Genomic DNA, 27,916 nt, shown 5'->3' with positions numbered 1-27,916 from the left:
TTTTACTTTTAAATAAATAAGTAAACAAACAAACAAACAAATAAATAAATAAGTAAATAAAAAAATAAAAAAATTAATAAATAAATAAATAAATAAATAAATTTAAAAAAACCAGCCAAGTTGGCATTCTGCACCCTGGCAACTGCCCTGCTTGAATCCGTCTGACATATTGGATGGGTTTATGAAAATAACTTCAACCTCCAAGTGACTTAACTAGAAGGCGAGTTAAACGAATAAGCCGACAGTTTTGTATCTTGGGATGTTCATGGGCTAAAAATCAATATTTTCTAGCAGTCAGCCAAGCAAAAGAATCACTCTGACCTGGATGACCATCAAATAATGTTGCCTTTTTTTTTTTTGGTCGCTGTTTCTAATTCAAACCGCTGACCCAACTCCCACCCCGGCTCATGTACATGTGTGCACTGACACATCCTCCCAAAGAGCACCGTGTGACTTTTCGGGTTTTTCTTTGTGTAGTTGGACTGGAGCCAAGTGCAGTTTATCAACTAATCTGGACAAGGGAAAGCTCCTAGAATGCCACTACATAGATCACTTCAGGAAATGTTCCTGTGCTTGCTTGCATGGGCGTACGGTACTTAAAAAAAAAGAAGGCTAACATGTTTGGAACTGAAAGCCTTTGCATACGTCGGACATCATGGAATTTTAACTTTACAAAAGATTTGGTTCAAAAGCCAAGAATCTACAAAAAAAAGAGAATTGTTATCCCTCGCTATGCTGATAGAAATATTTTTTTGAGGGAGTCCTATAAATATTACTTTGATTTCATAATTGTATTCACAACTGTTTTCAAGATAATCAATCTTTTTTTTTTCTATTGTAAATGACATTACCGGGTAAGATTTACTAAGTAAACCTGACAACCTCAGTCAAAGAATACTGAAGTGGAAACTGGAGGATCTCTCTGCACTTGTCTGTAAGGTATTAAAATTCAGAAGTTACAAATTACTTTAAAAAAATAAGAATTCAACAGGCAATTTCAATGACCCAATCCAAAACTGAGCGCCATGAGTGGATCTCCTTCGCACAGCTAGATGGCATCTTCATTCTTCTAAAAGAATTTTCTTTGGCTTTTTTCGCATTGTATATATATCCATTCGCAAGGTGTCAACGATGATAACCTGAAGACTCTGCTGCCCTAAGAGATCAAATTATTTCACTCGCCCCAGGCGCCGACCACCCACCCTGTGGCGCTGTGTTTTAGATGTTAACAACCAAGGAATCTCTCCCACTTTCAGCTGTCCATTTACACTCTGGCATAACCTGAAACTCCCCACACACCAGAAATGTAATTTAAATTCTGTATATTTACCCATGTCTAAATAATGACATCACAAAAAGGGAGCTTAACATCTTCACATTCAAATGCGAGCCAAGTGTTATATAATTAATGAATAATGAGTCAGCCCAGCCTATTGATACTTGGCCGATTAATTGTATCCTACATTTGCTAATTAGAGTCTTCGTGTGCATGTGGGATCCGTTGTTGATTACTTTAATCAAGATCTACATAATCAAGAGTATATTAAATCAATAAAACCACTCATTCATCGGACTCGTGTTTACTAGTATATCTGCTACTCTGCATAAGCAAATGGCATCTGTGTTAGAATTTGTTTCGAGGGGGTAATTTATTACTATTCACACCCTGCTCCGCGACATTCACACGTTTCAATTTGCGCCATTGTTCTCACAGTCTGTTTGTTCCAATGTGCAGTTGTATTTTCATTTCATCGTCCTGGCAGAGCTGAGTGACACCAGTGCCAGACAGATGCTGCATGTCGCTTACTGAAGAGGACAGAGAACATTAGGCGGTCTGATAAAGACGAATGACTGAAAAGTTTTTACAAAAAGAAAAGTTTGAGACGCACAACCTTAAAAGAGATGTAGGTTGAATGCTGCGTTAAAATAAAACGGGGAAGAGGACAGATTGGATGAGTTTATGAGGTTCGACCACAGGAGAAAAGTATGGAACGTAAACAAAAAATATGGCTGACAAATGCAATAAGATTTTGTTTGTTTGTGGAGAGACAATCTGGCTCTCAGCAGTCTGGGCAAACAAACTTTTTCTTTTTTGCCAATTAGTTGAAGGCTGTGGGATTATCTTAAGACAAATAAACAGCTCCTTACATTGGTTACTTTCATTTTCATCGGCAATATTCAATACTTGGACCAAATCACGCTAATGATGCGAACGATACTTTTGTCTGATTTTTCTTAACAGTTGATCCAAATGACAGTCAGCATAATTTTCAAGCAATCGATCATTAGAGTAAAACTAGTTCTCTTTTTCAACCTCTCCATAATAACAGTATTATTTTTTAATAGAAAAATCATTCCAAATTATTACGCACAACAGTTTCAACAGTTTAAAGATTTATGAAGATCTAGAAAAAGCCTTTCATTGAATGTGTTCATATTTACTGAAATCAAAACCTAATTTAATTTAAAAAAAAACATCTTAATAGGTCTAGTTACACTTCATCATAGGACCCTTTGGCTATCATCTGTTCCAGACATTTATCAAAAATATAGACAGTGTGTAATTTTCACACGCTTCTCATAACACACACTCTTCCCTAAAGCAACCAAATTTGATCATCACAAGACTTTACAAATCACTGTTGACAGTTCTGGGGGCCATAAAACAAACTGGCTTTTCGGTGTGAAAGTAAAAAAATAAAATAAAAATGCGCTGCTAATTTTACCACCCTGTCATCAATCATTTGGCAGCAACAAGTTTAGAAGATTAGAAAATGGAAGCTGAGAGAACTCACCTGTGGATCTTGGGTAGGTGTACGCTGTAAGAAAACGAAGCACTGGTTAACATGATCCACAGCAATCAAGGAAGTAAAACCTTTCAAGTCAAACAATTGTGTTTTTGGTCAAATTATGCACTGATGTTTTGTTAATTGTGAATCCATGAAAAACCTTGTGTTCAATCATTTCAGTATCCATTGAATCTATTTATGGATCACTCACGTTCTGAGTACTGGATGATGCGACTGACGTATTCCCCCTTGCTCCACATGGTGATGGCGGCCAATCGGACCTCATAGGAAAGAGGTATTCTCAAGTCAGGAATGGCATAGGACAACAGCACCCCATTCTCAGGCTCCTTGTCCTTTAGTTCGATGTGGTCCGACATCAGTTTTTGCTTGTTCTGAATCAAACACAAGTGTAGAAAGAGAAAAGTGGAACTCAGACATAATGCACGAGAAAAAAGTTACTAGGGAGTACAAATAAATTCCCAAAGTCCACATATTCAACAAATAGGATCACAAATACAACAAATGTGCTTGAGACGAAGCTATAATGAAAGATACACTCGAAAGATTGCGACTGCACTACAGCCGGAATAACTTCATTCCCAAACCCAATTCCCTTCTCTGCTACCTTTGGGCATATTTTGCTGTCTTCTCAATTCTTTTCCTTCCAAATACTATAATTTCAAGATTTGTACCAGATCACCCAGATATGATAACAGACCCATCATCGGTTGTGGTATCTTCCACCCATGCTGACGGCTCCTTGTGGATAAAACTGATCAGTTAATGAGGATACAAGGTTAAGCAGGACATTTGTTCTAAATCTACACCATTCCGACATAATTAGATTAGAGCAACACTGATTGGACCACTACAGATATTGTGCAGTGGATAACCGCTAATGGTATCGTATTGATCTGCGTGTCCTCATATTCTGATTTTACGAGGGTGCGTGCCCTTCATATTTCCTTTAACGACCAAGTATGATTCAACTCTAAGCGTTTTACCAGCATGCTTAGAGATTTTAATGAGCTCATGTTTAATAGTAGGAAACTGATACAATTTGCTGCTACATTTAAAAAAAAAGAAAAGTATATATTAAGAGGTATTTAAAAAGATTAAAATATTTAAGATAAATATTTTATTTATTTTGATTATGAGGAATAAAAAAAATAAAGATATGAAATTATTAAAATTTATTTGCATTTTGGTACAAAAATGAACTGCTGTAATGGTTGGATATTGTGCTTCATTCATCTCTTGACTTCTCAAACCTCATTCGATACGGCACTAAAACACAGCCGAGTGGAACAAATGCTAATTTAAGTGCAGTTGTAATCTTGTAATATTTAACCCCAAAAGGTTTGTGTATTTTGTTGGCACCATTTTAAATTGACAACGCTTTAGCTGTGTTAGTCCACCCCTGCAGCGAAGGCTCCATTAGCTGTGTATCTGCCGCTGATCCGAGCTACTTAAAGACCTGACAGCACGCTACCTCTAATGTATTAGGTCAGCCACTCGACCATGACACGCTGCTACACCTACAGCATGCAATTATCAGATAATGCATGCAGTGTATGTGCGTTTGTGTGTCCATGTGCGTGTCTCAAACATCTGACAGTGACTTAACACAGTGGCCAACAGACACGGACATTGTGAAATACAGATGGTGCATACTGGTAAACAATAAATGTTTGATAATGTTAGTTTTCTGTCAACAACCTGCTCTAATAAAATATACAGAAGAGCCTGTCCTTCACATATATACTGTGCTCACATGCCAGAAACTGCATATGCCCACACTGTCATACAGTATTCCTATCAATTTACTACCAGCTAACACTCATTAATCAACATTTAGGTTCCCACATTATTGCAAGAGTTACACCCCATGTAAACAGTCAAGCATCACATAAATACGGCGTGCATAATGAGGCGCAACATAAGAGAAAAGCGGAGCTGTCCGCATGTAATATGCATTCAGGATGTGGTAAGTGGGAGAGATGAGTCACTGATGCAATGAGCCTCAGAAATGTGTGTTTGGTTGTATGCATATTGTTTTCAGCCATGAAAACAGACATAAAAGATTATATAAGTCATGAAATGGATGCGGCTTTCTTGAGTCAACAACTGTTTCAATCCGGAACTCCACTCTCCATTATGGAACTTCTCTGAGCAAGGATAACATCAAAGTGTTCTCTACAGACTTCTTGCCTCACTAGATACATACCTGCATATTTCATTAAAAAAAAATCCACAAGAGTATTTTCTTTTGTAAAGATACGGCAAGTGATGAGCAAAAGAGTGTAAGATGGTGGAGGCATTCGCACAATGGAAAAAGTCAATTATGCATGTGAACTAACTACGGATTGAGAACATGGGAGGAGGCGGCCACTTCAAATAATAATGAGTGTGAGGTTAATTATTCTCTCATGCTCTATTAATGGATCTTTTTCAAGACTTGATCCAGCAGTCCGCTGCTATAAGCCGTGTGGACGTAAAGTCATTGTTGGTGTGTGCTGTATGCTTATTACTTTTAATTCACCTAGATTTATTTTGCTTTTTTGGTCATTTCGCATATATATGATAATGGAAGGTGTCGTGACACAATCTGGGTGTTATTTTTGAGCCCGGTGCAAGTCTAGCAAAAAAGTTTTTGAAACTCACTAAAAAAGCGATCAGAGACTGAACATGACCTAAACCAATACACTTTTTGTTCAACATTTATTAACATTTCAGACAAGAAGAAGCTAACACGTGACGTTCAAAAGTAAATCAATTCTCCAGTAAAGACATCTGCTCCACGTCTGATATGAGCACTTGTGTGTTACCGTCTCAACGTGTCCCCCGGGAGCCCCACATCTTCGGGCATGTGCTAAAAAGATGGAGTGCTGAGGCGTTAAGAGGATGAGCCGGGGAAAGTGTAGCCGCAATAGATGGCTTGTGAAATGGATATGGTATTACTTTTCAATGTTCTGCCCCTCGAGTTAATAGTTGAAGGGACCGTTGAGATATCATGTTTTTCTTGTCATTTCCATTTTATTTCTCCCCTTTCAATACTGTCCACGTTTTTTCTTTTTTTTCCCGCTTCTGTCTTCATTTGCACTAAACATATACGCCGTTCATTGTAAAAAAAAAAAAAATATTCCGAAGAAAGTGCCATTGAAGCTATTGCATCATAGCAAGTTATTCCAAGGTAACAGTATTTTACTCAACTATAGGTTTTGACTACTAATTCAATTCTATGAACATCTGAACACAATATAACAGCTAGAAGAGCTGCAGGCATAGAAGCCGGCAATAAAATGAATAAAAAGGATTCTTGTGTGCGTGTGTGTGGTTTATCAACTTTTTCCTAATCAGAGCACAAAGTGTCGCGATCGAGGGGAAAGGTCTGAGGCATACAATGAAATTGAAATCTCAAGGAAGGACACAGCTAATTCTCCTCCTCTCTTTAGAGCCGTACTTCATTTGGCTGGCAACCCGGTATAAAAAGAGAAGAATTAACTATTCAGCTGCACAAAAGCAAGCTGGCATTGGCTGCATTCTGGTTTGCACAAACGCATACACACACACGCACACACACTTTGAAAAAGGCAGTCTAGCATTGAGGGGCTCAGTTGAGACAAAAAAGAAAATAATTTTTCCAATGTAGCCACTTTTGTTTTATATATGTTGCAATATTGGTGCTGTTCACTCACTTCTCATGATACAGACTTTATTTATATTTAGCCATCCTGTGTTTTTACTTCACGTAATGTTACATGCTGGACCTTGGTGTGAAATGATCTGTCAGGTGAAAATAAAGTCACTGACAGTTGAGAGCTTCAGAAGAGAGGCCATCAAAAAGAACGGTACCATTATTCATTCAGTCTCAGTCCCCAATTGATTAACTACACATTTACTCACCCTCCCACAGCTCTTCAAGGCTCACGGTTACTTTGCACGAACACCCCGCCACACACAGATGCGTGTTCCCGTGCTTCACAAAACAAGCAGACCTCGTAGTGTGTTTATGTGTGTGTATTTGGATTACACGGGTACCTCCACCCAAAGTCTTTGTATACTGACTTTGGACCAAGACACAGCACATTGGCCAATCACAACTATGGACAAAATTCCAACCCAGAACTGTGAGATAAACCACAAGCTCCAACTTTCAACTCATTCCGCAGGTTCCTTCAGTGCATACTTGGGCTTGACTTTACCTTAAGGACATGAATCGAGTAGCCGATGATACGATCTGTGGCCTCTGGGTTTTTCTGGGTCCACTGCAGATTGTAAGAGTAGTTGTTCCCTTTCAGAATCTTCACCGGGTTGGGCGTATCAAAGTAGAATTCAACCTCGTAAGGTTGTGCTGGGGAGCATTGAAAGGAAAGAAACCATTTTTGTTGTTTATATATGCCTCTTCCACCAACAATTCCATAATTTCTTCATTTTATTTGAGTGTTTGCTGCCACATCATCGTGAATTTGTTTTGTTTACTCACCAGAAACCTGGAATCTACATGTAGATGTTCCTGCACTATTGCTGACTCTACACTCATAAGATCCATTATTGGTCGGCTCCAGTTTGAATCTCAGCTGAGGGGTCTCCTTCAAGTCCGGCATGGGCATCCGGACAAATTCGCCGTTGCGGTACCAGCGGAAGTCCGTGATACGTGGCGGGTTGGCACGTAGGACCGAACACCTGAGGGTCACCATCTGAGAGTTCTTTGCACGTGTGTCCTGAAACACTGGGTCCAGAATGGGAGGATCTGTGAAGACAATTTTGGTCAATTAACCTTTCCTCATGTATTAAAAGATCTAAATTCTTGATAATACCCAATATTACCAAGACATTCAGAATTTCCAGGAAGGGCATACCCGTCTCTCTTGCTAACTTATGCTAACAGGTCACAATTAACCTACGTACAGCCATGCCTGCCTTTGTGACTAATGACTGACTAGCCGCTGTTGCCCCGAGGGTAACGAAGACATGACGCAGATAAATTAGTCCACCCCGAATCACCAGGCAGGTCTTTCACCCTCGGCTAATCATGTGCATCGTAGACATGCCTGCTAATGATGGTATTGCCCTATTAACGGCAATGAGATTGCGTGTTCGGGGTCCCAAAGGCGAGGCAGCGTTTCTATAGTACATTATGAGTCGCGTTTATCAGACGCAGGTGTAATTATAGTCTAATCTACGTAATGAGCAGAACAGTCTCATGGGAGATGCAAAGACAGTAAAAACACTGAAATACAAGACAACTTTTTGCTGTTGGATATTTTATAATGGCCACTTGTTCAAAGCGGCATACATGTACTTAATGTAGTGTGAAGCTGAAGGTTGGCTGAGCGGTGAAGGGTCGTCTTGTAATGCCGTGCGCTGATTAGTGTACGGTCACATAACCTGATGCCGTTTATAGGCACATACAGTATGCATGCTGATGTCTGACTTTGGACACAAGTCAAGGACGCAGAGCAGGTAAACTGTGAAGAGAAGACCCTTATGTGATCCATTTTTAGTTCTTCTTAACAGCATAACAAAAGTGTCTATGCCCTTTTGGGCAATTAAGCATGACCCTTTGGTCACAGGTGGCATTTTAAATCACTTCTCTCTGGATATCATTAAATATAGTACCCTAGATACATCCTCTTTTTGATATGTGCTTGGATATTTCTTAGTCTTTCAATTCACTATAGCTTGTGTTACACTTCAGTCCTTTCTACGTTAAAGGTATTTGAGATCTTTGGAAACTTTGCCATCATCGGACTTTTGCATCTCTTAAAAAGCTAAATATGTCCGTGACGTCTCACAAACTCCTTCGAAAGCTCTCAGGCATCTCCATTTTGGTTTGTTTGCCACCCGTCTTTGTGACACACCGCAATGTTTTGTCTCATCAGAAGAACGCAACGAATGTAAACAAAGGTTTCGTTGAATGCAAATAGATTCCTCTGCGGTGACAGCAAAACTGATCAAGCCTAACGTTTACAATAAACAAAGTAGAAATCAATTTAGAGAAGGAGGTGGTGTGCAGATACAGCAAGGAGGAATGACAGGTAGGGCGAAAGCAACAATGAGGAAGACGAATGACGTGGAAAGTGCGACGTGAAAGTGAGCGAGGTCGATGATTGAATATGAGCGAAAGGATGGGGAGACGGAAAGACCGGACCAGACAGAGGGTGAGAGAGGGAGAGGCTCCTCCCTTCGTCATCTGATTGATGATGATGAGAATGGCAATGAGGAAGAACAGCCAAGTGGGATGGAAAGAAGAAGAATAGCATGCAAAGAAAATAGAGTAGAGGGGGGACGAGTGTGCCAAGACTGCATAGCGTCTGCCGTAAAAATAACGTCACTGTTCCCTCACATCAATTAACAATGCTAAATGGACAAACAAAAAAGCCCGCATTTAATGAAGAACAAATTAAGTATGGTGTGAAATGTAGACCCATCTGTTTTCCAACACGTTCCTGAGTTGTTGCTGTGTTATCTACCCTCCTGTTCCATTGTCATAACCTGACAATAACACTTTTTTTTCTAAACTTAGCACATCACCATCCATCTCGTCACCTTCCCAAATGCCACTTTTCCATTTCATCCTCGCTCTTGAACCTGTTTTTGGTCCACACACTCTATCCGTGTGTCTCATCTCTGTGTTTCTCTCTGCACCCAGAGTGGAGCGGCCACCTGGTCCATTAATCAGACTTGGCCGGTGTGGACAGCGCGGCTCACACAGTGTTGTTGCCCTTCCGCCCGGGTTGCATTAGCAAGCCCTGTAAATCCTTGCGGAGAAAAGGAGCACAATGGAATCCGGTAATTTAAACTGCTTCATTCTGCTTCGGGTATATCATATAAATTATATCTTGGCCTTTGGGTGCCTCAAAGAGAATAATAATATTTGAGCTTTCTTTTTATGCCGGGTACATTTAACGATACTCTAGACTACTTCAGTTACAGCACCTCAAGGATTTAGCCGATTTAAATAATTAAAGGACAATAAAACAGACGCGAGGAATGATAAAGGCAGCCTCAAACCAAAGGGATGGGAATTCTCTTCTTCAGTGGGTGTTAAGTCAGAGGGGTGCCAAATAGATTTGGAAATCATTTTATACTGACAATAAACTGTTGTTTTAATTCTGGCACAAGTTTTATTTCTCCAAGGGAATTTTTGATTGGAAAGTATACTCACTTATAAGGCAATATCACCAAAAATGCCATTACTATATTATGGGACCAAACATTGCCCAAGTTGAACAGCTCCAAGGTGCTCCTGTTATGGAGCTAAAAAACGGATTTCTTGTGTGAAACTATTCACTTTAACACTCACATTGCACGTTGAGCTGGACCTGCAGCTCTCGCCTTTTGATGTTGAGACCGTTGTAAGGAGCAGTCTGGCAGCGGTAAGCCCCCATCATGTCGCGGCTTATGTTTTTCAGCCTCAAGCGGCCATCGGGCGTCTCTACCACAGCCTTCCCAGAAGGCATCAGCAGGTCCTTTTCTACGCGGGACCATAAGATTGGTGGTCGTGGTTTGCCATCCACTAAGCACACCAGCTCAGCTGTCCCGCCTTCTCGTGCGCTAACCACCTGACCGCTCGGAAGGACCATCAGAATTGGGGGCGATACTAGAAGGAGAGAAGATGCAAAAGATTGAACATTCATTAATAGACATTTTATAGTGGCTTAGGGCTTAGTATGCAAGGCAGTGGTTAGGATCTGTGAGGCTAAGAGGTGAACGTTGTAAAACCCACAGATGGTGTCTGACAGTTAAACTTGAAAACAGAGGCAGATGGCGAATAAAAAAGGTACAAAAGAAAGTGACGTTAACAAGGCACATTTTATTGAACAATCACACCGCTTTAATGCAACATGGGAATCGTGAAAAGCAACGGCCGCTCAGTGTTCGGCGCTAACATTGTGGCTAATTACGCAAGGAGGAACTAGATACATGTTGGCATGAAATTTTGTCAAACAGAACAGGGGCCAAATTGAAAGGTGTTGAGGTTATTGAACTGTATTAATAAGAGAGAAGAAAAACAAAATGGGAAATTATCTAATGTGCTAAATCAGCACATTTCAAAACCTGCTTGACATTTAGTCTTTTAACTTACACACTTTGGAAGTCATGCAAATATGTCAGATATGTAAAAGAGAAGACAAAGACCTTACCACTGTTCTGGGAGATGTTGACATCCACTCGGAGCTCTGGCACGCTGCTGCCCGGGAAGTTTGCCACGCAGCTGTAGGTTGCCAAGTCTCGGAATTTCAAGTCCACAATCTCCAAGCTGCTGGTACCCGGCGCCATATCGGGGTCGCTGCGCAGCAAAATCAGACTGTCCGTGTTGATGACCAAGGCGCCGTTCTTGTACCAGGTGTAGTTGACCTTGTCCTGAGGGTTGGCATCGACATGACACGACAGCTTGAGGTCTCGACCCATCTGGATGCTCTCGCTGTCCTTGTTGGAGTCTGGAGTAATCTGGAAGGTCAGGTTGCTCATAGCTGGGCCAACAGAAGACGAAAGCTGGTTAACTGCAAGCTGATTAAGCCAGAAACATTTCTCAAAATAAAAAGGAAACTGAAAGTTTCGTTGCTGCAATGTGAAATAAAAATCATTTTGTAAGCGATCCTATCTCATTTTAAATTGAGTTCCTGACATTTCCTTTTTTTTTTGCATTTTTGACAGTGGAAGGATTACGACTGCCACTTATGATATAAATGTGTGGGTCAGCGATTATTTTTTATTATTTAAAAAAAAAAGCCATAAATAATCATCCCTTACCAACGTGATGCAAAATGTCTCAAAGTTCCAAAAAGAGAAGCAAAAAGTTGATTAAAGAAGGAAGCATGAGGGGGTTGGGGGGGGGGGGGTTGGAGAAAGCGTGTGACATAAAAGGAGCCTTGCACAGAATAAAACTGAACGTCGCTACAAAAGAGGAGCAAAATCAAGGACAGACTAACTCTTGCAGTGTCACATTTCATTTTCACTTTCAAAAGCTACACATTCCCCAGAAGATTTCAACGCTGAATACAAAACAGTTGTGTGTTTCTCTCGTTACAGGCAGCGAGCAGTTTAGGCCGGGGGTTTCACTTCAACATCTTCTCAGAGATGCCGGGTAATGTCACGCATGAGGTACTGACCATATGTTTCACATGCATTGTGTGTGTTCAAATTGACATTGTCTCTGTTCATGCTCACACACACAAGCACGCACTGAATGGGTTTCATTTGTCACCTGTGTTGGTGCGATGATGCGTTCAGGCCCATTAGGTTTACAGGAAAAAGCCATCCAGCATACATTGTCAACGGTGTTAGCTAACGGGCGAGACTCTCGCTAATTGCCTCCATTCCGCTCCAACTAATTGGAGTGAATAAAGATGATTAAAGGGACTAAAAATAGCTGCAAGGGAGAAGCGATGGAAGGCTTTCTATATCAACGGTGGGGGGTGGGGGGTGAACAAAAGAGGAATAGTTAACCCGCACGTTCTGACATGATTCTCACCAGTTTGTCATAATGAGGGATCGACTGCTTACATTAAAAATACACATTCTGATGTAGGTGGGTGTTGCAGCCACTGTTCGAGGTTACATCTTGAATCCTCTTTAATATAGAATAGTTGTGAAATGAGTTCACCTTAGTTCACTGCCACCATACTATGCTTAAATGTCAAAGCGGTAAAAAAAAAAAGCCCAATGATGGCTCACACCTTGTTTTTTTAAAGCTTTTTTTTCTCGTCAATATATTCTATTTTTTATTCTCTTATCTGCTTGCTGACTGCTCTTTATGTTGATTCGGCACAGCACTTTAACTGAGCTCAATTAGTCTGAGTGGAAATAATTTGGCTACTTACTCCTGACAACAACGTTGATGTTCTTACGAGCGGGGTTGCCCACGTTGTTGACAGCCGTGCAGTTGTAGAAGCCCGCATCTGTTGGTGTGACGCCCCTCAGAATCAGCTGGGGACCGCGGACCTTGGCGTTGAGGGGGAGCGGTCCCGGGTAACGTGACCAGGTGACAGTAGGCGGAGGGAAACCTGCGGTCACTTCGCATGTGATGACAACATCCTGGCCGGGATCTGCCACCACCGTGTCGTTGACGGACAGCCGGATCATCGGCGGAGCTGGGAAGTGATGCGATCATAGATTATTAGTTTGGACTTTTACTCCACATATAATGAGTTGATGATGCAACCTGAAGTAATTAAAATTCTAATGAGGTTACCTTGAAAACTTCAATATGTTTCTCACTGAGGCTGCAAAAATGGCGTTAGGTTTTTTTCTAGCACACCAGGTTTTTGAGGCATTTTCCTTTTTTGTTTTAAATTTGACCTATAAAAGCTTGCTTAATACCCATTTATGGCCATGACATTTCAGGGAAAGAAAATCCACATGTTGCTGAACCCAACCATGAATTCATAAATATTACTAAATATATTATCGTCTATATATTATGTTGAAACCTGACGTGCTACAGAAAAAAACACTGATTACAAAAAATTGAGTTGACCAATGTATGTGTATTAATTTAAATATACTTGGGTTTTACAATGATTACAAAGTAATATTTGAGCTGACAGGAGGACACTCCAGCAAGGATTTAAAGCAGATTTCTCTCTTTTTTTTTTTTTTTTTATCAAACTGAGATAAATGTAATCCTCCGCATAATACTGAAGCCTTCCATTCCTCTAATAGTTTTTTTTTTCCAGGACATCCACTTAATCAATAATTTTCAACAGACTGCAATTGCCTAAATTGAAGAGGTGCACATTACACAGAGACCTAAAATAAAATCTGCACGTCTCTGCTAAAAGCAAGAACACATGCCCCTATGCACACAATGAATGGATACGAATGAACACTACGAGCTACAAAGGATAATAAACATTTGGATGATGCTGAGTAGGACGCAATGTAGTCAACTATAGTATAATGATGCATTTTCGGAAGAAAGATTATGAAAGTCAGCACGCAGTGTGGTTCAACTTTTGCAAATTACCAGCCACCCCTGCTGATACGAGTAAAAATATTTTATCGGCAGCTTTGATGCTCTGACCTTAATAAGTCCCAGCCAAAAGTAAACAAAAAAACATGGCTGACAGCCCACGATAAGCTACAATTTGCTTTGTTTGTGAATCGATAATTTGACTTTCAGCAGCGGTCCGGAAAACAAACAAAATCTATTTGTCGGAAGAACATTTTACCGAATTACTCATCTACAAACTATTTATGTGTATACACACTAATTTCCATACAAAAGAGTGTCTTTGCGATTAAAAAAAAAGTGCTACAATACTAATAGATTATATTCTACTGTTTCTTGTCCGAGGTCAAAAAACTCACATCTCTGTTTTTAGTAATTAAGCATATAGCATGTACTAGCTGCTTAGAAACATTTACTTACAGCGCATTGCAATTTCTCCTAAAGAAGGATACATCTGTGGAAACATACACAGACGCCACTCAACACAACACACACGCTGCGTGCAGCCCCTTTTTGACTGAATTTGAACAGTCGCCAGTAAATCCAAAGAGCGGGAGAGTTTATTCAGCCCCTCATTGATTAGCGCAACTCCCTCACCACTATAGCTCCTCGGTAATGTGCCGTTTCGACAAGTGTGCAATAAATATGATTCAATCAATGGCTGGTAAAGTCTATTGTGTGTATGCTGTAAAAACCGAACACCGATGGGCAATTTCAAGTAAAAGCGCGGAAAATGCTCTGGTAGGAAATTGTTTGGCATTAATGGAATTGAGTGAAGTAATTACTGAACACTGGAACAAATCCTGTCAAGCAATGTTGCCCCTTAGGATACAGTGGAGAGTCCTTGTAAAGGTCATGGCTCAAAATTATATATATTAATTATAACAAAATGATGTTAAGTATCAGGTAATTCTTTCGAGAGCTAGTTCCCTTCTTTTGATCCTGATCAGTTATTTACTATATTTATATATTTATAGAATTATTTTATTGGTGAAAGGAACTAAGCAATCACAGCATGCAAAAATAGAGCAAAACTGCAGCTGTTTGTTGCTGATTTTGATAATTATCCAGCACATCTTCCAGACCAGAACACTGCACTTCAAAAGCATGACTGCACCACACGATCTCCAATCGAACACATGGGTAATAAAAACAAGGCCGAAAATACTGGATGCAGGTTATATTTGCAAACCAAAGACATGGCGGTTGAGAGACTAATCTGTTTACATACCGCCTGTAGTTTTGTCATCATAATGACTTTAGAGTGACTGAGGTGGAAGTAGATCAATAACTCCAAGCTTTATTCACTTGGTTGATCTGGTTATCGCTATTGGTGTTGCTGTAATCAATTGCATACTCATTTTTGTTTAAAAAATAAGTTGGGAGTCAATCAATAGAATTCTATTTTATTTTATCAGTAGTGCCAGCACTGTCAAAAAATTAATTAATGCTTATCACTGGAACCATTTAATCACTTTACCCTTATTTTTTTACTTATCAGTTTGAATTCTGACGCCACAATGTCAGGGGAAACAGTCGCTCCACCAATTTTTGGATGGATCACTGCAGATTTAACGAGGTAAAAGCTCTATATGTTAGTGTACAGAAAACAAAAGACCAGTTTTTTTTTTATTTAAATCAGATTTAGATAAGACTACAGATTATTGGATTCCATTGGAGTCACCACATGTTCATTGGCCAAACCTAGCATTGTCATTTCAAAATAGAAAAGATAAAATATAAGATGTGTTTTGTGAAGAGAAACCCAAATATGTGACTGAGGAGATAAGTGACCCGAGGAGGGGAAGTGAGGATCTGAGAATTATAGCTTCAATTTTCCCGGGATGTGTGGCAACAGCGGGATCACCCGCCACTCGTTGCCAAGCTAATGGGATTTGTGCGCAGCGCCGCACTTTACAAGCAGCTAACAAATGTTTCCCTCCTTAACACACGTTCTTTTTTACTCCACTCTTCATTTTGCCTTTGTCACGCTGTCAACATTTTACATAGTTGTTCTCTGCGCGACAGGCTCTCCAGTCTCATACGCACTGGCCGTAACATTCAGTACACCTGCACAGCACGATAACGTCCAATACCAGCACAGCATAAAAGTAAGAGTCTGCCTTTAAAGATAACCCCGCTCAGTGTTTATTGACATTATCAGAGTGATATTCATTTAACTGGCCAGATAAAGCACTTACAATGCTCATAAAGAAAAAGTGAATTGCTCATAATGTTGGCACTTAAAACAACTCAGGATGATTTTAGAGACTGCTGTGTAATTGTTTTCTTTTGACACCGACTTTGCGTAAAAAAATAAATCGACGGTAGGTCGTAGGAATGTATCGGCGGCTTTTCTCCACTTCCACTCCACTCCCGTTTCATTTTTAAAGAAGTGTCTTAACCCTTCTTCAGCAACTTAGTATTCAAACGGCACCCCAAATCCCCTCTGAGAAGTCACATGACCTCTTCGAGCCAATCTGCACAGACATGTCTTGATAATAATGAAACATTTATGGAGGCATCAGTAGCTTGGTCCACAAGGACTTGGCTTTGTGTCAGCAAGGTCTAAGGTCCAAATCCCACTGAGGGTTTTCAAACAGATTGTAGGAACTGGAGAGATTCTTGTCAGCTTCTTTGGTTAGCACTGTTGATGTTACAATTCAATGTGTTTATCTTGCTTAAAGTTAGTCAAGTCCAAACATTTACACAAGTGCTCTATAAAGTGATATAAGAGCAAGGATTACTCCTCTGCAGTGGTGCCAACCTAATATTTAGTTGGATCACGCGAAATCTTTCCAATCTTGTTCTCAGAAGTTCTAATAGCACTTTGCCTACCACAACATGGCCTCACCTCCCTCCACCGTTGTCCCTGTGTTCCTATTAGGCACGAAGAGGATTTGGCAGCTGCCGTCAGTAAGTGGTAGGACTGGGATTATGATCCCAAAAATCAATCAATCTCCTATTCCCACCGCAGTGAAGCAGCAGTGATGGCGTGACCCAGTTGGGGCAATCCAATCTAAGCGGTGAGTGACGGACGCCACAAGGACACACGGAAGCTCAGCGGAGAATAAATACAACTAAATATCACGGAGGATGGAAACCAACGGTCTTTGTCTTACTTTATTTTACTTACTCTCTCTTGTCGTCATTTTTTCTTTTTTTAACAATGACGATGGGATTTTGCACCAGTCATCAGACTGCTGTAATGTTGCTAGAATTCATGACCCCATTTTACAACATTCGTCACTTTATAGCCCGTTAAAAGTCTCCCGAGTGCTGAGACTCATTTTATCTTAAATATGATGTGCCTATATATAAAATAATTTTTGGGGGAATGAAGATACTCGTTTAATATCATTCAAAAATGAGTACAGTTTTACAGGCTGTGCACTTTAGTATAATTTTAGGTTGGTGTAAAAATTGAATTGCTTTTCATTCCACTGGATTGCAGTCATTGAAAATAAAGTTGATTACCGTACATTTTATTTAAAGTCTTTGCATATTGCAAAACTACAGGCATACAAGAACTTTTTATAATACACACACATGCACGCACACACACAGAGCAGAGGATTTCGTGTCACTATTAAACTATGAAGTTCAGACACATTGGTTGTTTTGGTAACTCAGTGAGCTTTTATGCCAGCACACGTGTGCGTGCGCGCGTGTGTGCATGTATGCATGCGTGAGTGCGCGCGCGTGTGTCTGTGTGTGTGTGTGACTGCCATAAGCACTGTAATCCTTTTTTTTTAATAATTAAGGGAAGAGACCTCAAACTTTGAACACAATGTGTTCCACAGGGCTGGTTGACTTCTGAGCAACAGCTCAGTGTTGCCTTTTCCAAAATATTCTCAAATAAAATGTAAAGTTAATTTACCGTTTCCGGCGTCACATCAGCAAAATTTTGAAAAATGTTAACTGTGTCACAAAATACATTGAAGCAAATAAAACTAGAATAAAGCCAGCCAGACAGACAGACCGCCATAGGCTGTGGATATTATGCTTTAGATGCAAAGAATTCTCTTGAAAGGTTCCCGTGGATAAACTCATATAGTTGGTATCAGAAAGAGAGGCATAGAAAAAGCAGAAAACAGCACGCAAAAACAACAAGCCAGCCTCAAGAATAAAAAAACAAACAAAGCCAGTGTATCAGTTTGACCATAACGAGGCTGACAGAGCTGTCAATGGCAATGTTGTTGCTGGGCGGCGGCGGTGTGGAGATGGATCGAGCGCTGCGGACTGAATTGGAGATAACAGGCAACGTGACAACTGAATTGCAGCTGACGGCCCTCTGATGCCTTTTCAACAAGACGGCTTGGCAATTGGGCGCTCCGGGAGGCAGGCGAGAGGAGAGACCCAGTAAATTTGAGGGGAAAGTGAAAAGGTGGAAGAACAAACACTGAATGAGGTGGAGTTAGAAGAGGAGGTGGTTGAAAAATAAAGAGGTCAGAGGTGATCATCTGGATGGTGAGCAGTAACAAATGTGTTTTTACTTACATGTGCTGTTTGTGAGCCTGAAGGTGACTGGCTTGTCTTCAATGTTACACACATTTCGAACCGACACCTGGCAGGTATAATCGGCAAAATCCTTTGTTCTCAGATTTTTCAGCTTCAGGACTTTGGTTTCACCCTGAAGTGCAAAAAAAACAAACACGTTTTAAAGTGAACCACTGTTGCTGTTGACGCTAGACATAATCTGATGACAAACAAATCGGTTGACTTCATTTTAATTGTTTTGCATATTGAAATCTTGTCTGAAAGATCTTTTTCATTTTTATGAACCGTGCAAACACAATCATATGTGCCAATCATGTGCGATGGCAGACCCGTGTTCCGGACTGTTTCGGTACCCGCTGTGTTTGTTCGATACCATATAGGCGATGACTGGGCTGATCGATTCGTAGCCAGTCTTGACGAGTACCATACTCTGCTGCCGGGACAATTGAACTCCAGGGAATCTGCTTTGTGCTTGACTGATACGCTGAGAAACTGAGTAAAAAGGAACTGTTGTCTTTGTCCTTTCAGACATGCTTGAAAACTTTTGTTTACCGTAACTTATTGATCAGTAAGTGAGAGTACGGCTTTTCTTAAACAAATAGAAAGTTGGTTGAAATGTCTGGTGAGGAGCAGGTTGTGCTGATAATCGCAAATAGATTAGAGATTAGAAGACAGGAGGATGCGTCGGCAGGTCAAGGTAAAGAAGGCTGGTCAGATGAGCAGGAGAAATTTTGGAAGTTGGGTTGCTTGAATGGTGAGTGGATTATTTGGAGTTCAAAGATGGCGGCCTGCTAATTTTACACTTACACTATATATTGTTGTATGTCTTGTAAACCCAGTGTTCATTCTTTTCATTATTTTTGCCCATGACGATCATTGAAGAAGAATATTGGTACTGGATGGTTGCATCATTTCGAGCCTGCATTATCGTCGTTTTTATAGAGGGGAATGCTGGCGCTATTCGATCGTTGCTGCTTTATACGGCCACGGGGCAGTATTTTTGCTAACGTGTTGTTCAGTCGAAATGTCAGTGCAGGGGGACTAGATGGATGGATGGCTGGAGGAGCTGAGGAATCAGGAGCGTCATTAAGGTGGAGCCCAGAGGAGATGTGGATGGTCGTCGGCATTTGAGATGTAAAATGAAGGAGTCTGATTGATTGCTCATCCCTTCTTGGTTTTGCTACTTTGGTTGACTGAAACTATTGCAATGTAGAGCAAATCAGGAGAACATTTGGTACCTGAGTGTAAAGTGGCTCGTAGATATCCACACCGCTGTCTTTGCTTTGTTCGATGAGCACGTTTGCACGCTTCCAGATGAAGCGAGCGGGCGGGTTGGAGTTGACGGTGCAGCGAAGGAACACGGTCTTCTCCTGGTAGTAACTGCCGCGCACGTCACTGATGGTCTGGTGAACGGTCAGAACTGGTGTGTCCAGGTCTGAAAAAAAAATACAATACCAAGTAAGATCTCGCCACTCATCAAGACGTTTCATTCGATTTACTCTCCACGATTTCTTTTTGCCATGTGCCTCTGTTGCTTTGAATTGCTTCTATTATTATTTTTTGTGGTCATATACATCCAATCTGACAATTTGCACTGCTCCCATGTTCACTTCCTCAATGTTAGTGTCATCTCCTTTTCCCATGGTGGATGCAATTTCACTTGCTGTCACAAGCATGTTGCTTTCCCTCTGTATCTGCCATTTCTCCAAATTTCACTGTCACTTCCATTTCTCATCAGCATCCGTCCTTCCCAATCCCTTTCCCCTTGCTCCATGCAGAAGTTATGTGTATTTAATGCGTCCAAAATGAAATAATATGGTCATGATGAAAACACGTCATCATTACTGCATTCCATCTCGAAGGAATGGGCTGACTTGTCCGTGTCACTGCCGTGTTCCTCGATTCCATCATGTGAGTATGGCAAAGTAACAAGGGAAGTGGTGTACATGTACTGATCTGATTGCATTCTTAATCTGACATATTTGGGCGGAACCGTGTGTGGTAGATTAAGCATGCTAGATCTTGTGCGATGCTGGAAAGGGCAATTTTGTCACGAATGGGTTGCGTTATACACGCAAATCTGGATTCCGTGCCCTTGGTTACTGGAGATGGCCAGAACAGATGGCACGTAAACAAAGCAGCAATTAAAACGAGTGATAAATAATTAGATGTTTCAAGAACAATATCAGGAGCATGTAGGACGAAGGAAGACTACCTCATTTTCATGATTTATTCCTTTTATTTATCCATAAAAAGTGTTTGGGAACAAAAATGCAACTTTGGAGATACATGCTCAACAAACAAAAATGTGCTTTTTGATTTTTGTCTACAAATCAGCTAAAAATATACCATTTTATTTTTAGGATAATACAAAAATATGGCTATATGCTTAACTTTATGTATTTATCCCAAAACCTATCTAAAAAAATAAAAAAAAAAAGACTATTTTGCCCAAAAGGAAAAAACTTTTCCATCTTCCCTTTGCTTAGCAGGAAAGCTGTGAGCATCTGCTTCATGGTGCAAGATTTCATCATACTTAAATTTCGCTGACAAACTATAAAGTTAGCAAAGATACAGACGCAGCACCTCCAACAATGTCCCAACAGCCAATATTAGCACATAAAAATGTTCAAATATTGTTGCATAGCAGATACTCCTCCACTGAAGTCATCTAAAAAGTTCAAACTCAAGTAAAACCTGAGTACGGCGTACCGTGACTGACCCAGCTAAGCTGCTTACTCTAATACATCTCTCATTTTAACGTTGCTCTCGATCTGTTTGGCTGAGATTTTCCTCAACACTCTGAAGTGTTCACCTGTTTCCCCCCAGCTTTCATCTCAGTGCGGACGCCCTGGTTCTGATAACGACAACACGCCGCTCGCGACAAAAGGCCCAGCGGGAGGCGTGACAGCGTAGCAACAGCGAGCGCCATGAGAGGCGATGCCAGCAACAGGGCCTTCAAAAGCTGGGCGCTTGTCAAAAAATTCCGCATGCCTCGTCTTGGCACTGCCAGCGTGTGCCTGCGTTTGAAGGAGATTGGGTAAAAAGAACACAATCAACTTTGTTTACTTGATGTTGGGGATTGTGTTCAGGCAGATTTGGTCCTTGCCTGGTAGATTATTTCCAGTGTGGCGGTTGTGTGTGACAGAAGGCAAAAGAGTGCTGTCATTCTGTCTGTACACAATTGACACACACACAAATAAAGAGAGACAGCGGATTGATTCCTTTGGAAATGACTTCATAGTCACTAAGGATTGTGTTATTTGAGCGACTGAGGTGTGAGTGCTATATAAATGTGTGTCTAGCCATGTACAATAAACATGTGACTTATTTTGGATACAAAAGCACATGTTGCCAGAAGGACTTATAGAAGAGAAGAGAATTACGTCTTTAGTCAACAGTAAAACATTTTAACTTTTGATTCCAAGGAACTACTTAGAAGTGAGTTGAAGCGCTTCATTTAGACAAAAGTAGTGCTTGTGGCATCTTGATGCCAAAGAACTACTTAGAAGTGAGTTGCGGTGTTCCATTTAGATAAGAATAATGTTTTTATGCCATCTTGTGGCAGCTACTGGCAAGATGAAATCTTTTTGAGGCAAGTCCATTACCAGCGGATTTTCACTAATGGCGGCAGGGCTTAGTTCCGATACACTGTTCCCCAATTAAAATTTGCACCAAAGGCAGCATATTGGCTGGATGAGATACTTTCATTAAGTAGCTTATACAAGAGGAACCATGGCAGTGATCTCCTTAGAAATAATCCATTGTAACAGCCATGGCTGAGCAAGTGTGCCTTTGTAACAAGTCATCTGTGTTTTTATAACAAGTTGACCTCTGCTGGCCAATCACCCCCGACCGCCCCCGTAAGAGGACGGACGGCGCCCTGCGAGCTTCCAAATCCTCTTTGATTTCCAATATCATGCTCTATTCCCTAATAGCACTCAGGGAGTAGACGGCCATTAAGGCAGCAAAGAGAAGATGACAGGCTCAATTGAGTGAGAGCGTGTCATGGAAGAGAATTTGTATTTGTGCTTTAACGAGGAGATATTTTCTATTCAGTTAAGAAAGAATGAGTGCTCTTCGGGATCATTTAATGTGCATTATAAGATAAATATCGATTGTGGCCATCTGTTTCATTTTAGCAGCTCAGTACATACAAAATTGTGTGTTAAATTATTATGGTTTGTTCGAGGATTGTGCTTTCGCTGACACTCGATTTAGTTTGTAGTTCAACAAATTTTATTGTATTATGAAATTAACAAAATACTAGCTAAATTCGCTTCCTCTGCAGGATTTGCTTTCTCAGCAATGGATTAAAAAGCTTAGAGTATCCCTAAGACTGACATTCCACTAATGAAATGACAAGAAATAAGAAAGACAGTGATTAGATCTTTAAAAGTTTGATGTTGATTATAGGCATGAGTCAAATTAATGTCATTATAAAAGTTAACACAGCCCAATTCGTTTTCTATAGCGCTTGCTCTCAGCATATCTGACGAGAATTAAATTTAATGAAGACCAACGGAACAACTCTGCATGAAGTTTGAGTGTCCGATTTTCTCTATTAACGGTAGTTCATTCAAAACTCATAACTTGCAAATGAAAAAAATTGGGAAAAAAATCTGAAACTGGGATGAAATTTCCATGGCTACAACCCATATGTGTGATGTTTAAACACACGTGTCTGTGGATTTTTGTGCACACACAGACACACAAATATCATCATAAATGCACACACCCCCAAATGTACATGCAACCAAATGCAAAAAATAAAACGATGCAAAAGACTGCGCCTGCAGGGAGGCAGACTTGCCATTTGATCCAGCTTCACGTCTCGTCAATTATTCAGCATCCTTCGCATAGACATAGCGCTAAAGAGGCCATGAAACATGCACAAGACCCCCGTTTGGAAATTACAAGAGCCTGTATTTAAAAGGCAAAGGCAAGGAGTCAAGATTGATTTATTGATATGGGATTATTGTCTACCACACTCTCCTTTTTTCATTAAAAACAAAAGTCTTTGGATCTTTTGTATTCGCTAATGCCATAAATATTAAGGCAGATATTTACATTTACTGGTCTCCTCTTTTTAAATAACTTGAAATAACACGGACCGATCGATCCATGGTGAAACAGATTCTCGATCGTGCTGCAAAGGTGCAATATGAAATTCTAAAAGTGAAGGCTCGACAGCTCTTGAATGTAAATTCCCTGCATTATCTTAATAATGCATATCTGCCACGGGGTAACCTGTATATTGCAAAACTGAGCTATGCCGATTAATAATGACATCATTAATTATGTGAAAAAACTAAATACTGTTCTAGTCAATTGCATCACTATGGCGTGACTGCATAAAAGTCTTGAGTTTACTTCACTCGTGGGCACAAACATTCTTATGCTACTGTGATAATAAGACATTGCATCATGTAGCAGATGGCTTGTGTTCACCAAAAAATATTTCTAAAGGATAGTCAGGGGGACTACATAAATGGAGGAGCAGAGTTGCTCAACTTAAAGGGAGAGCTCGCAGGGTTCTTTAATTGTCGTGCCTGACGAAGAACCACTTATATGAGTTTGAAAGCAAAACCGTCAAGGTGAACCAGTTTTGCGTGTAGTTAATGGGCAAGCTCATGGTTAGATTAGCTCCTATTTCATTTCACTCTACTACTCTTTCATCTTCTCTGTGGACATCTACTTTGCTAGATGTTGAAGCTAAGATAAGATGTTGAAAAGCTGAAAGGTACTATATTTAGGGCTTTGTTTACAGGAAACAAATCAAATGTTCATCCCGAACATTACTGAGGCAACGTGTTATGTACAAGACATAATTATGCGGCGAGCCTGCACAATGCCATTAAACATTAATGGCGGGATGACGTCTTATCTCGGGCAATAAGACACTCGTTTTGGCTTTGTTGTTTACAGTGCGTGTTGTGGTGTCGCAGCACAGAGTCAGGTGGGTGTTGCGAGTTCACCTTGTGAGCCATCAGGTGCAAGTCATGCAAACTATATGCACGGTGGGGACACGTATTCAACCATTTGCACTCACGCACATCGTGAATGAATTTTTGATTTTTACTTTTGCATTCATTTATATCTAACTGCAAGTAGCCCATGTTTTGATTTACAAATCAGTTGAAAAAAAAACATGTTCTTTGCATAAAATACAAACACTTTGGTCGTGCAATGCCTGCATGAAATTAAAAACACAAAAGTTTTTTTGTGATCTGCCTGTTTGTCTTTAAATGTGTGTTTGTATGCTAAATTCAAAAAGGCGTGCCGCTACACTTTTTCTCCACACAGATAAAACCACCAATGAATCTCAGTTTTGTGGGTTCAGCCCACAGGAGTATAAAAGCAGAAAATCCAGGCATGTGCCAATAAATCTTTTCTGAAGTTATCAGGGAGAGGAGCTTAGAAGATAGAAAATGCCCTTCTAACGCTGTCTCTGGACGTAATGACTTCTGGGTCAAGGTGTAACATAACAGCCTGCATTGTTACACTGCATCAACATCGTTGTATCTAGTGCGTGCATAGTATTAAAAAATGGATATGTGCATAATCTGCAACACACACAAAATTAGGAAAAGAAATCTGCTACAAATTTGTCTTTTACAAAAATGATATTTAAAAATAAAAAATCACAAATTTTAGCTGGTGCGGTTTATAGTCCGGTGCGGCTTATAGCCCAAAATTTACGGTACTCGGTTTTGATTGAATTCCTTTCATTCCCGCTGTGAGTGTTGTGTATGTTATAGCAAAAGCCGGAAATATTAGAACTATGTATGGTAGCTCCACACTTGACAAAGGAAAAAGTTCCATGATTGAAGGAGTTACAAAGCCCCAAGATAGATCTGCTCCAGACCGGAATCCACCTTATCACACGCCTAACAGAAGTTGCTTATCTCATCATTGTGCTTATCAGGCAGTCTTTTGAAAATAAATAACCACACCTGCAATTGTTAGCCTGTTTCTCCAAACTGATTTATGTGAGGGTGGGGGCAGGCCGCCAAACAGCCACCAGAATCTTTGCTTGCACCATCGAGAAACTGCTGAGCCAAGCAAGACCACACTTAAGAAAATGTAACTCTGTTACTTCCTAGATTTGTGGTCTTGCAAGCACCTGACACGTTTCACCTTTCTTCGACCATTTTGTGTCTGTGTGTGAAGAAGAGGCGATGAACTAAGATAATTACACTTACTACCTGTTTTTCCTTGACAGGACATATATTAGAGGGAGCCATTTATTTGTCCTAAGTAGATGATACTAACGACTAGGGGTGTAAATCGCGGGTTTTTTCACGATACGATATAATATCGATATAAAGAACTACGATACGATACTTGCCGATATCTTAAAGCCTGCTGCGATTCATTCACGATATATCGCGATATAGTGCTCTACGATCCGATTTTTTTTTTTTTTTAATAAAAAATATAGAACAATATCCTGATTTATAACAATTCATACGCAAAATCAACAAGGTACTGCAAACTCTTTATTTAGGAAATTACAAGAGTATTGTAGTATACAAAGTGCTTATTTTAACACTGAACTTTGATGTCGTGTTTTTTCTTTAAATGTGCGGCGAGATTTGTGCTCCCTGAATATTTGATCACCGCATGGCAGGATTTACAAACTGCACGTGTCTTGTCCGTTGAGCCATCTTTTCTTTGGAATCCATAGTGCTTCCAAACGAATGACTTGAAGCCTAAAGGGGAGCAAATTTCCTCGTCTCTTTGGACACTAGCCATAGCACCAGCCCAGGAGCCGCGTACTAGTTGTCGCCTCCCCTTTCACGCGCGTGCTCTGCTCACAACACAACAACGCCGGGCGCACTGCTCCCGGAGAGAGGAAGCAAGCAACAATGAACTGGATTTCAAAATAAAGTCGCGTCTAATGTCCGAGGTCAAACACGGCGATATAAATCGATGTTTACGTTTAGCATCGATGCCAATAAATCGTAGAGCATTATATCGATTAATCGATGTGTATCGATGTATCGTTACACCCCTACTAACGACTACACGGGGCCATGAGAGGGATGGTTGCGATTTGAATATTTCTCATTAGATATTTGTTTGTATCCTGGGAAGGTTTTATTTCTCTTTTTACTTCTTTCAGAGATTATTCTACAGGCTGATTTAAAGTCATTTGATTATATTTGTTATTGCCTTTGAGCACCATAATATATTTTGCACTAGAACGCAACTAAAGCTTGTTGAATTGTTATACTCTGGAATCAAGAAACATGTTTCATTTTGCTTTTTGAGTAAGGAAAAAATGGTGGATTTGGTGTGCCTATATTACCGGTATATGTGTGGCTAGTGGCAAGGAATCATCTTGCTAGCACTACGGTCTTATGTAACACTGCATAATTATTGTTTCATAATTGGGCTAATAATTTTGATTGGTAAATCCTATTATCAATCCCGTTTAGTTGTCATTTAGTACCATTGGTTCAAATTTAATGACTTACACAGTTCCTGTTTGTATTGTTCGGATTTCATAAAGGTCAGAATAGTTACTTCAAACTTCCGAGCATCGTTTGTCATTGTCCAAGCCAGAATACGACTCATTTTGATTCGTATCAAAGATGACCTGGCAGATCAACCCTTATTGGTCCAAAATCACCACAATGTAAACAATTGCTTTTCATCTTGTATGTATCGTTTGTAACAAAAAAAAAAAATGCTAGCAATTTTAAATGACATATGGCTGTAATTTCTGAAGTTGCTTGAGGTTACTGCAAGGTCAGAGCGGTCGTTATCTTTGTCTCACTGGGAGAACACACTCATAGCAAACTCATAGCATCACCTCATAGCAAAGTAGGGGAAATTGTTATAAAGAACCAAAAATGGTAGCAGTTTTATTTGACAGGAGTTTAAAACAAACACCACTTTTAAATCTAATTTATTCTATTTCAAGTATATTCTAAAATATTAGTTAAAAGTATATTGGCGCCATTTTTGACATTATCACTATTGTTCGCGTGACAAAATTGGACATGAGACATCAGTGTTTCATCCAAGAGATTAAAATATTCATATTTTGCCTCGGCACTATTCTACAACTACACATCTCATTGAGAACTGTTTCTAACATTTTGGTGTAACAAAAGCAGGACAAAATATTGGAGTGCGATCTCGCTGTAAACTGACTGAATAGTAAACAAATTTGTTTTAGGTTCATTTACCTGACATGTTTCGGCGGAATCTTCCGCCTTCATCAGAGTGTCACTGATGTGTTTGTATACATGTATGCTCCCTCGTCCCTGTTCATCCATCAGCTGATAAAGACGCGTCACAAACACATCAGTGACACTCTGATGAAGGCGGAAGATTCCGCCGAAACATGTCAGGTAAATGAACCTAAAACAAATTTGTTTGATATAGAAGAACCAGAGAAGTAATTGAAAAAGAAAAAACAAGATGAACCTAGTACAACTATGACTGAATAGTAATGGCAGACGCATTCCCACTAGGACGACATCATTCATACATCATCCTCGACTTTGTTTCTGGTGTATTCCACTACATTCTCAACATTTTTTGTGCGTCTCGTGACTTAATCCTCCAATCGCTGCCCCCCCCCCCCATCTCCATTTTCGTCCTATTTCAATTTTTCTATCTGTGAGAACGCCCCGAGGCACCGTCCATACTT

The 27,916-nt window shown here is 40.2% G+C and overlaps 1 protein-coding gene across 5 annotated transcripts in view; it reads right to left on the bottom strand.

Moving 5' to 3' along the window:
* LOC133153175 (MAM domain-containing glycosylphosphatidylinositol anchor protein 1) overlaps positions 1-27,916 on the bottom strand; it is a 96,752-nt gene that overhangs the window by 14,779 nt on the left and 54,057 nt on the right. For all 5 annotated transcript variants that reach the window (XM_061277269.1, XM_061277272.1, XM_061277268.1 and 2 more), the window contains 9 exons: positions 19,488-19,684; positions 18,250-18,382; positions 12,620-12,889; positions 10,940-11,269; positions 10,099-10,395; positions 7,276-7,542; positions 6,995-7,143; positions 3,001-3,181; positions 2,796-2,819 (listed from right to left, as the gene is read on the bottom strand). In XM_061277269.1, coding sequence (XP_061133253.1) covers positions 2,796-2,819; positions 3,001-3,181; positions 6,995-7,143; positions 7,276-7,542; positions 10,099-10,395; positions 10,940-11,269; positions 12,620-12,889; positions 18,250-18,382; positions 19,488-19,684 — 1,848 coding nt within the window. The remainder of the gene's footprint in view (positions 1-2,795; positions 2,820-3,000; positions 3,182-6,994; positions 7,144-7,275; positions 7,543-10,098; positions 10,396-10,939; positions 11,270-12,619; positions 12,890-18,249; positions 18,383-19,487; positions 19,685-27,916) is intronic.

This window comes from Syngnathus typhle, linkage group LG4 (assembly GCF_033458585.1).
Source record: "Syngnathus typhle isolate RoL2023-S1 ecotype Sweden linkage group LG4, RoL_Styp_1.0, whole genome shotgun sequence".
NCBI classification, from domain to species: domain Eukaryota; kingdom Metazoa; phylum Chordata; class Actinopteri; order Syngnathiformes; family Syngnathidae; genus Syngnathus; species Syngnathus typhle.
Note: the sequence above shows the minus strand (reverse complement) of the source record. Positions and strands in the feature narration are given on the sequence as shown.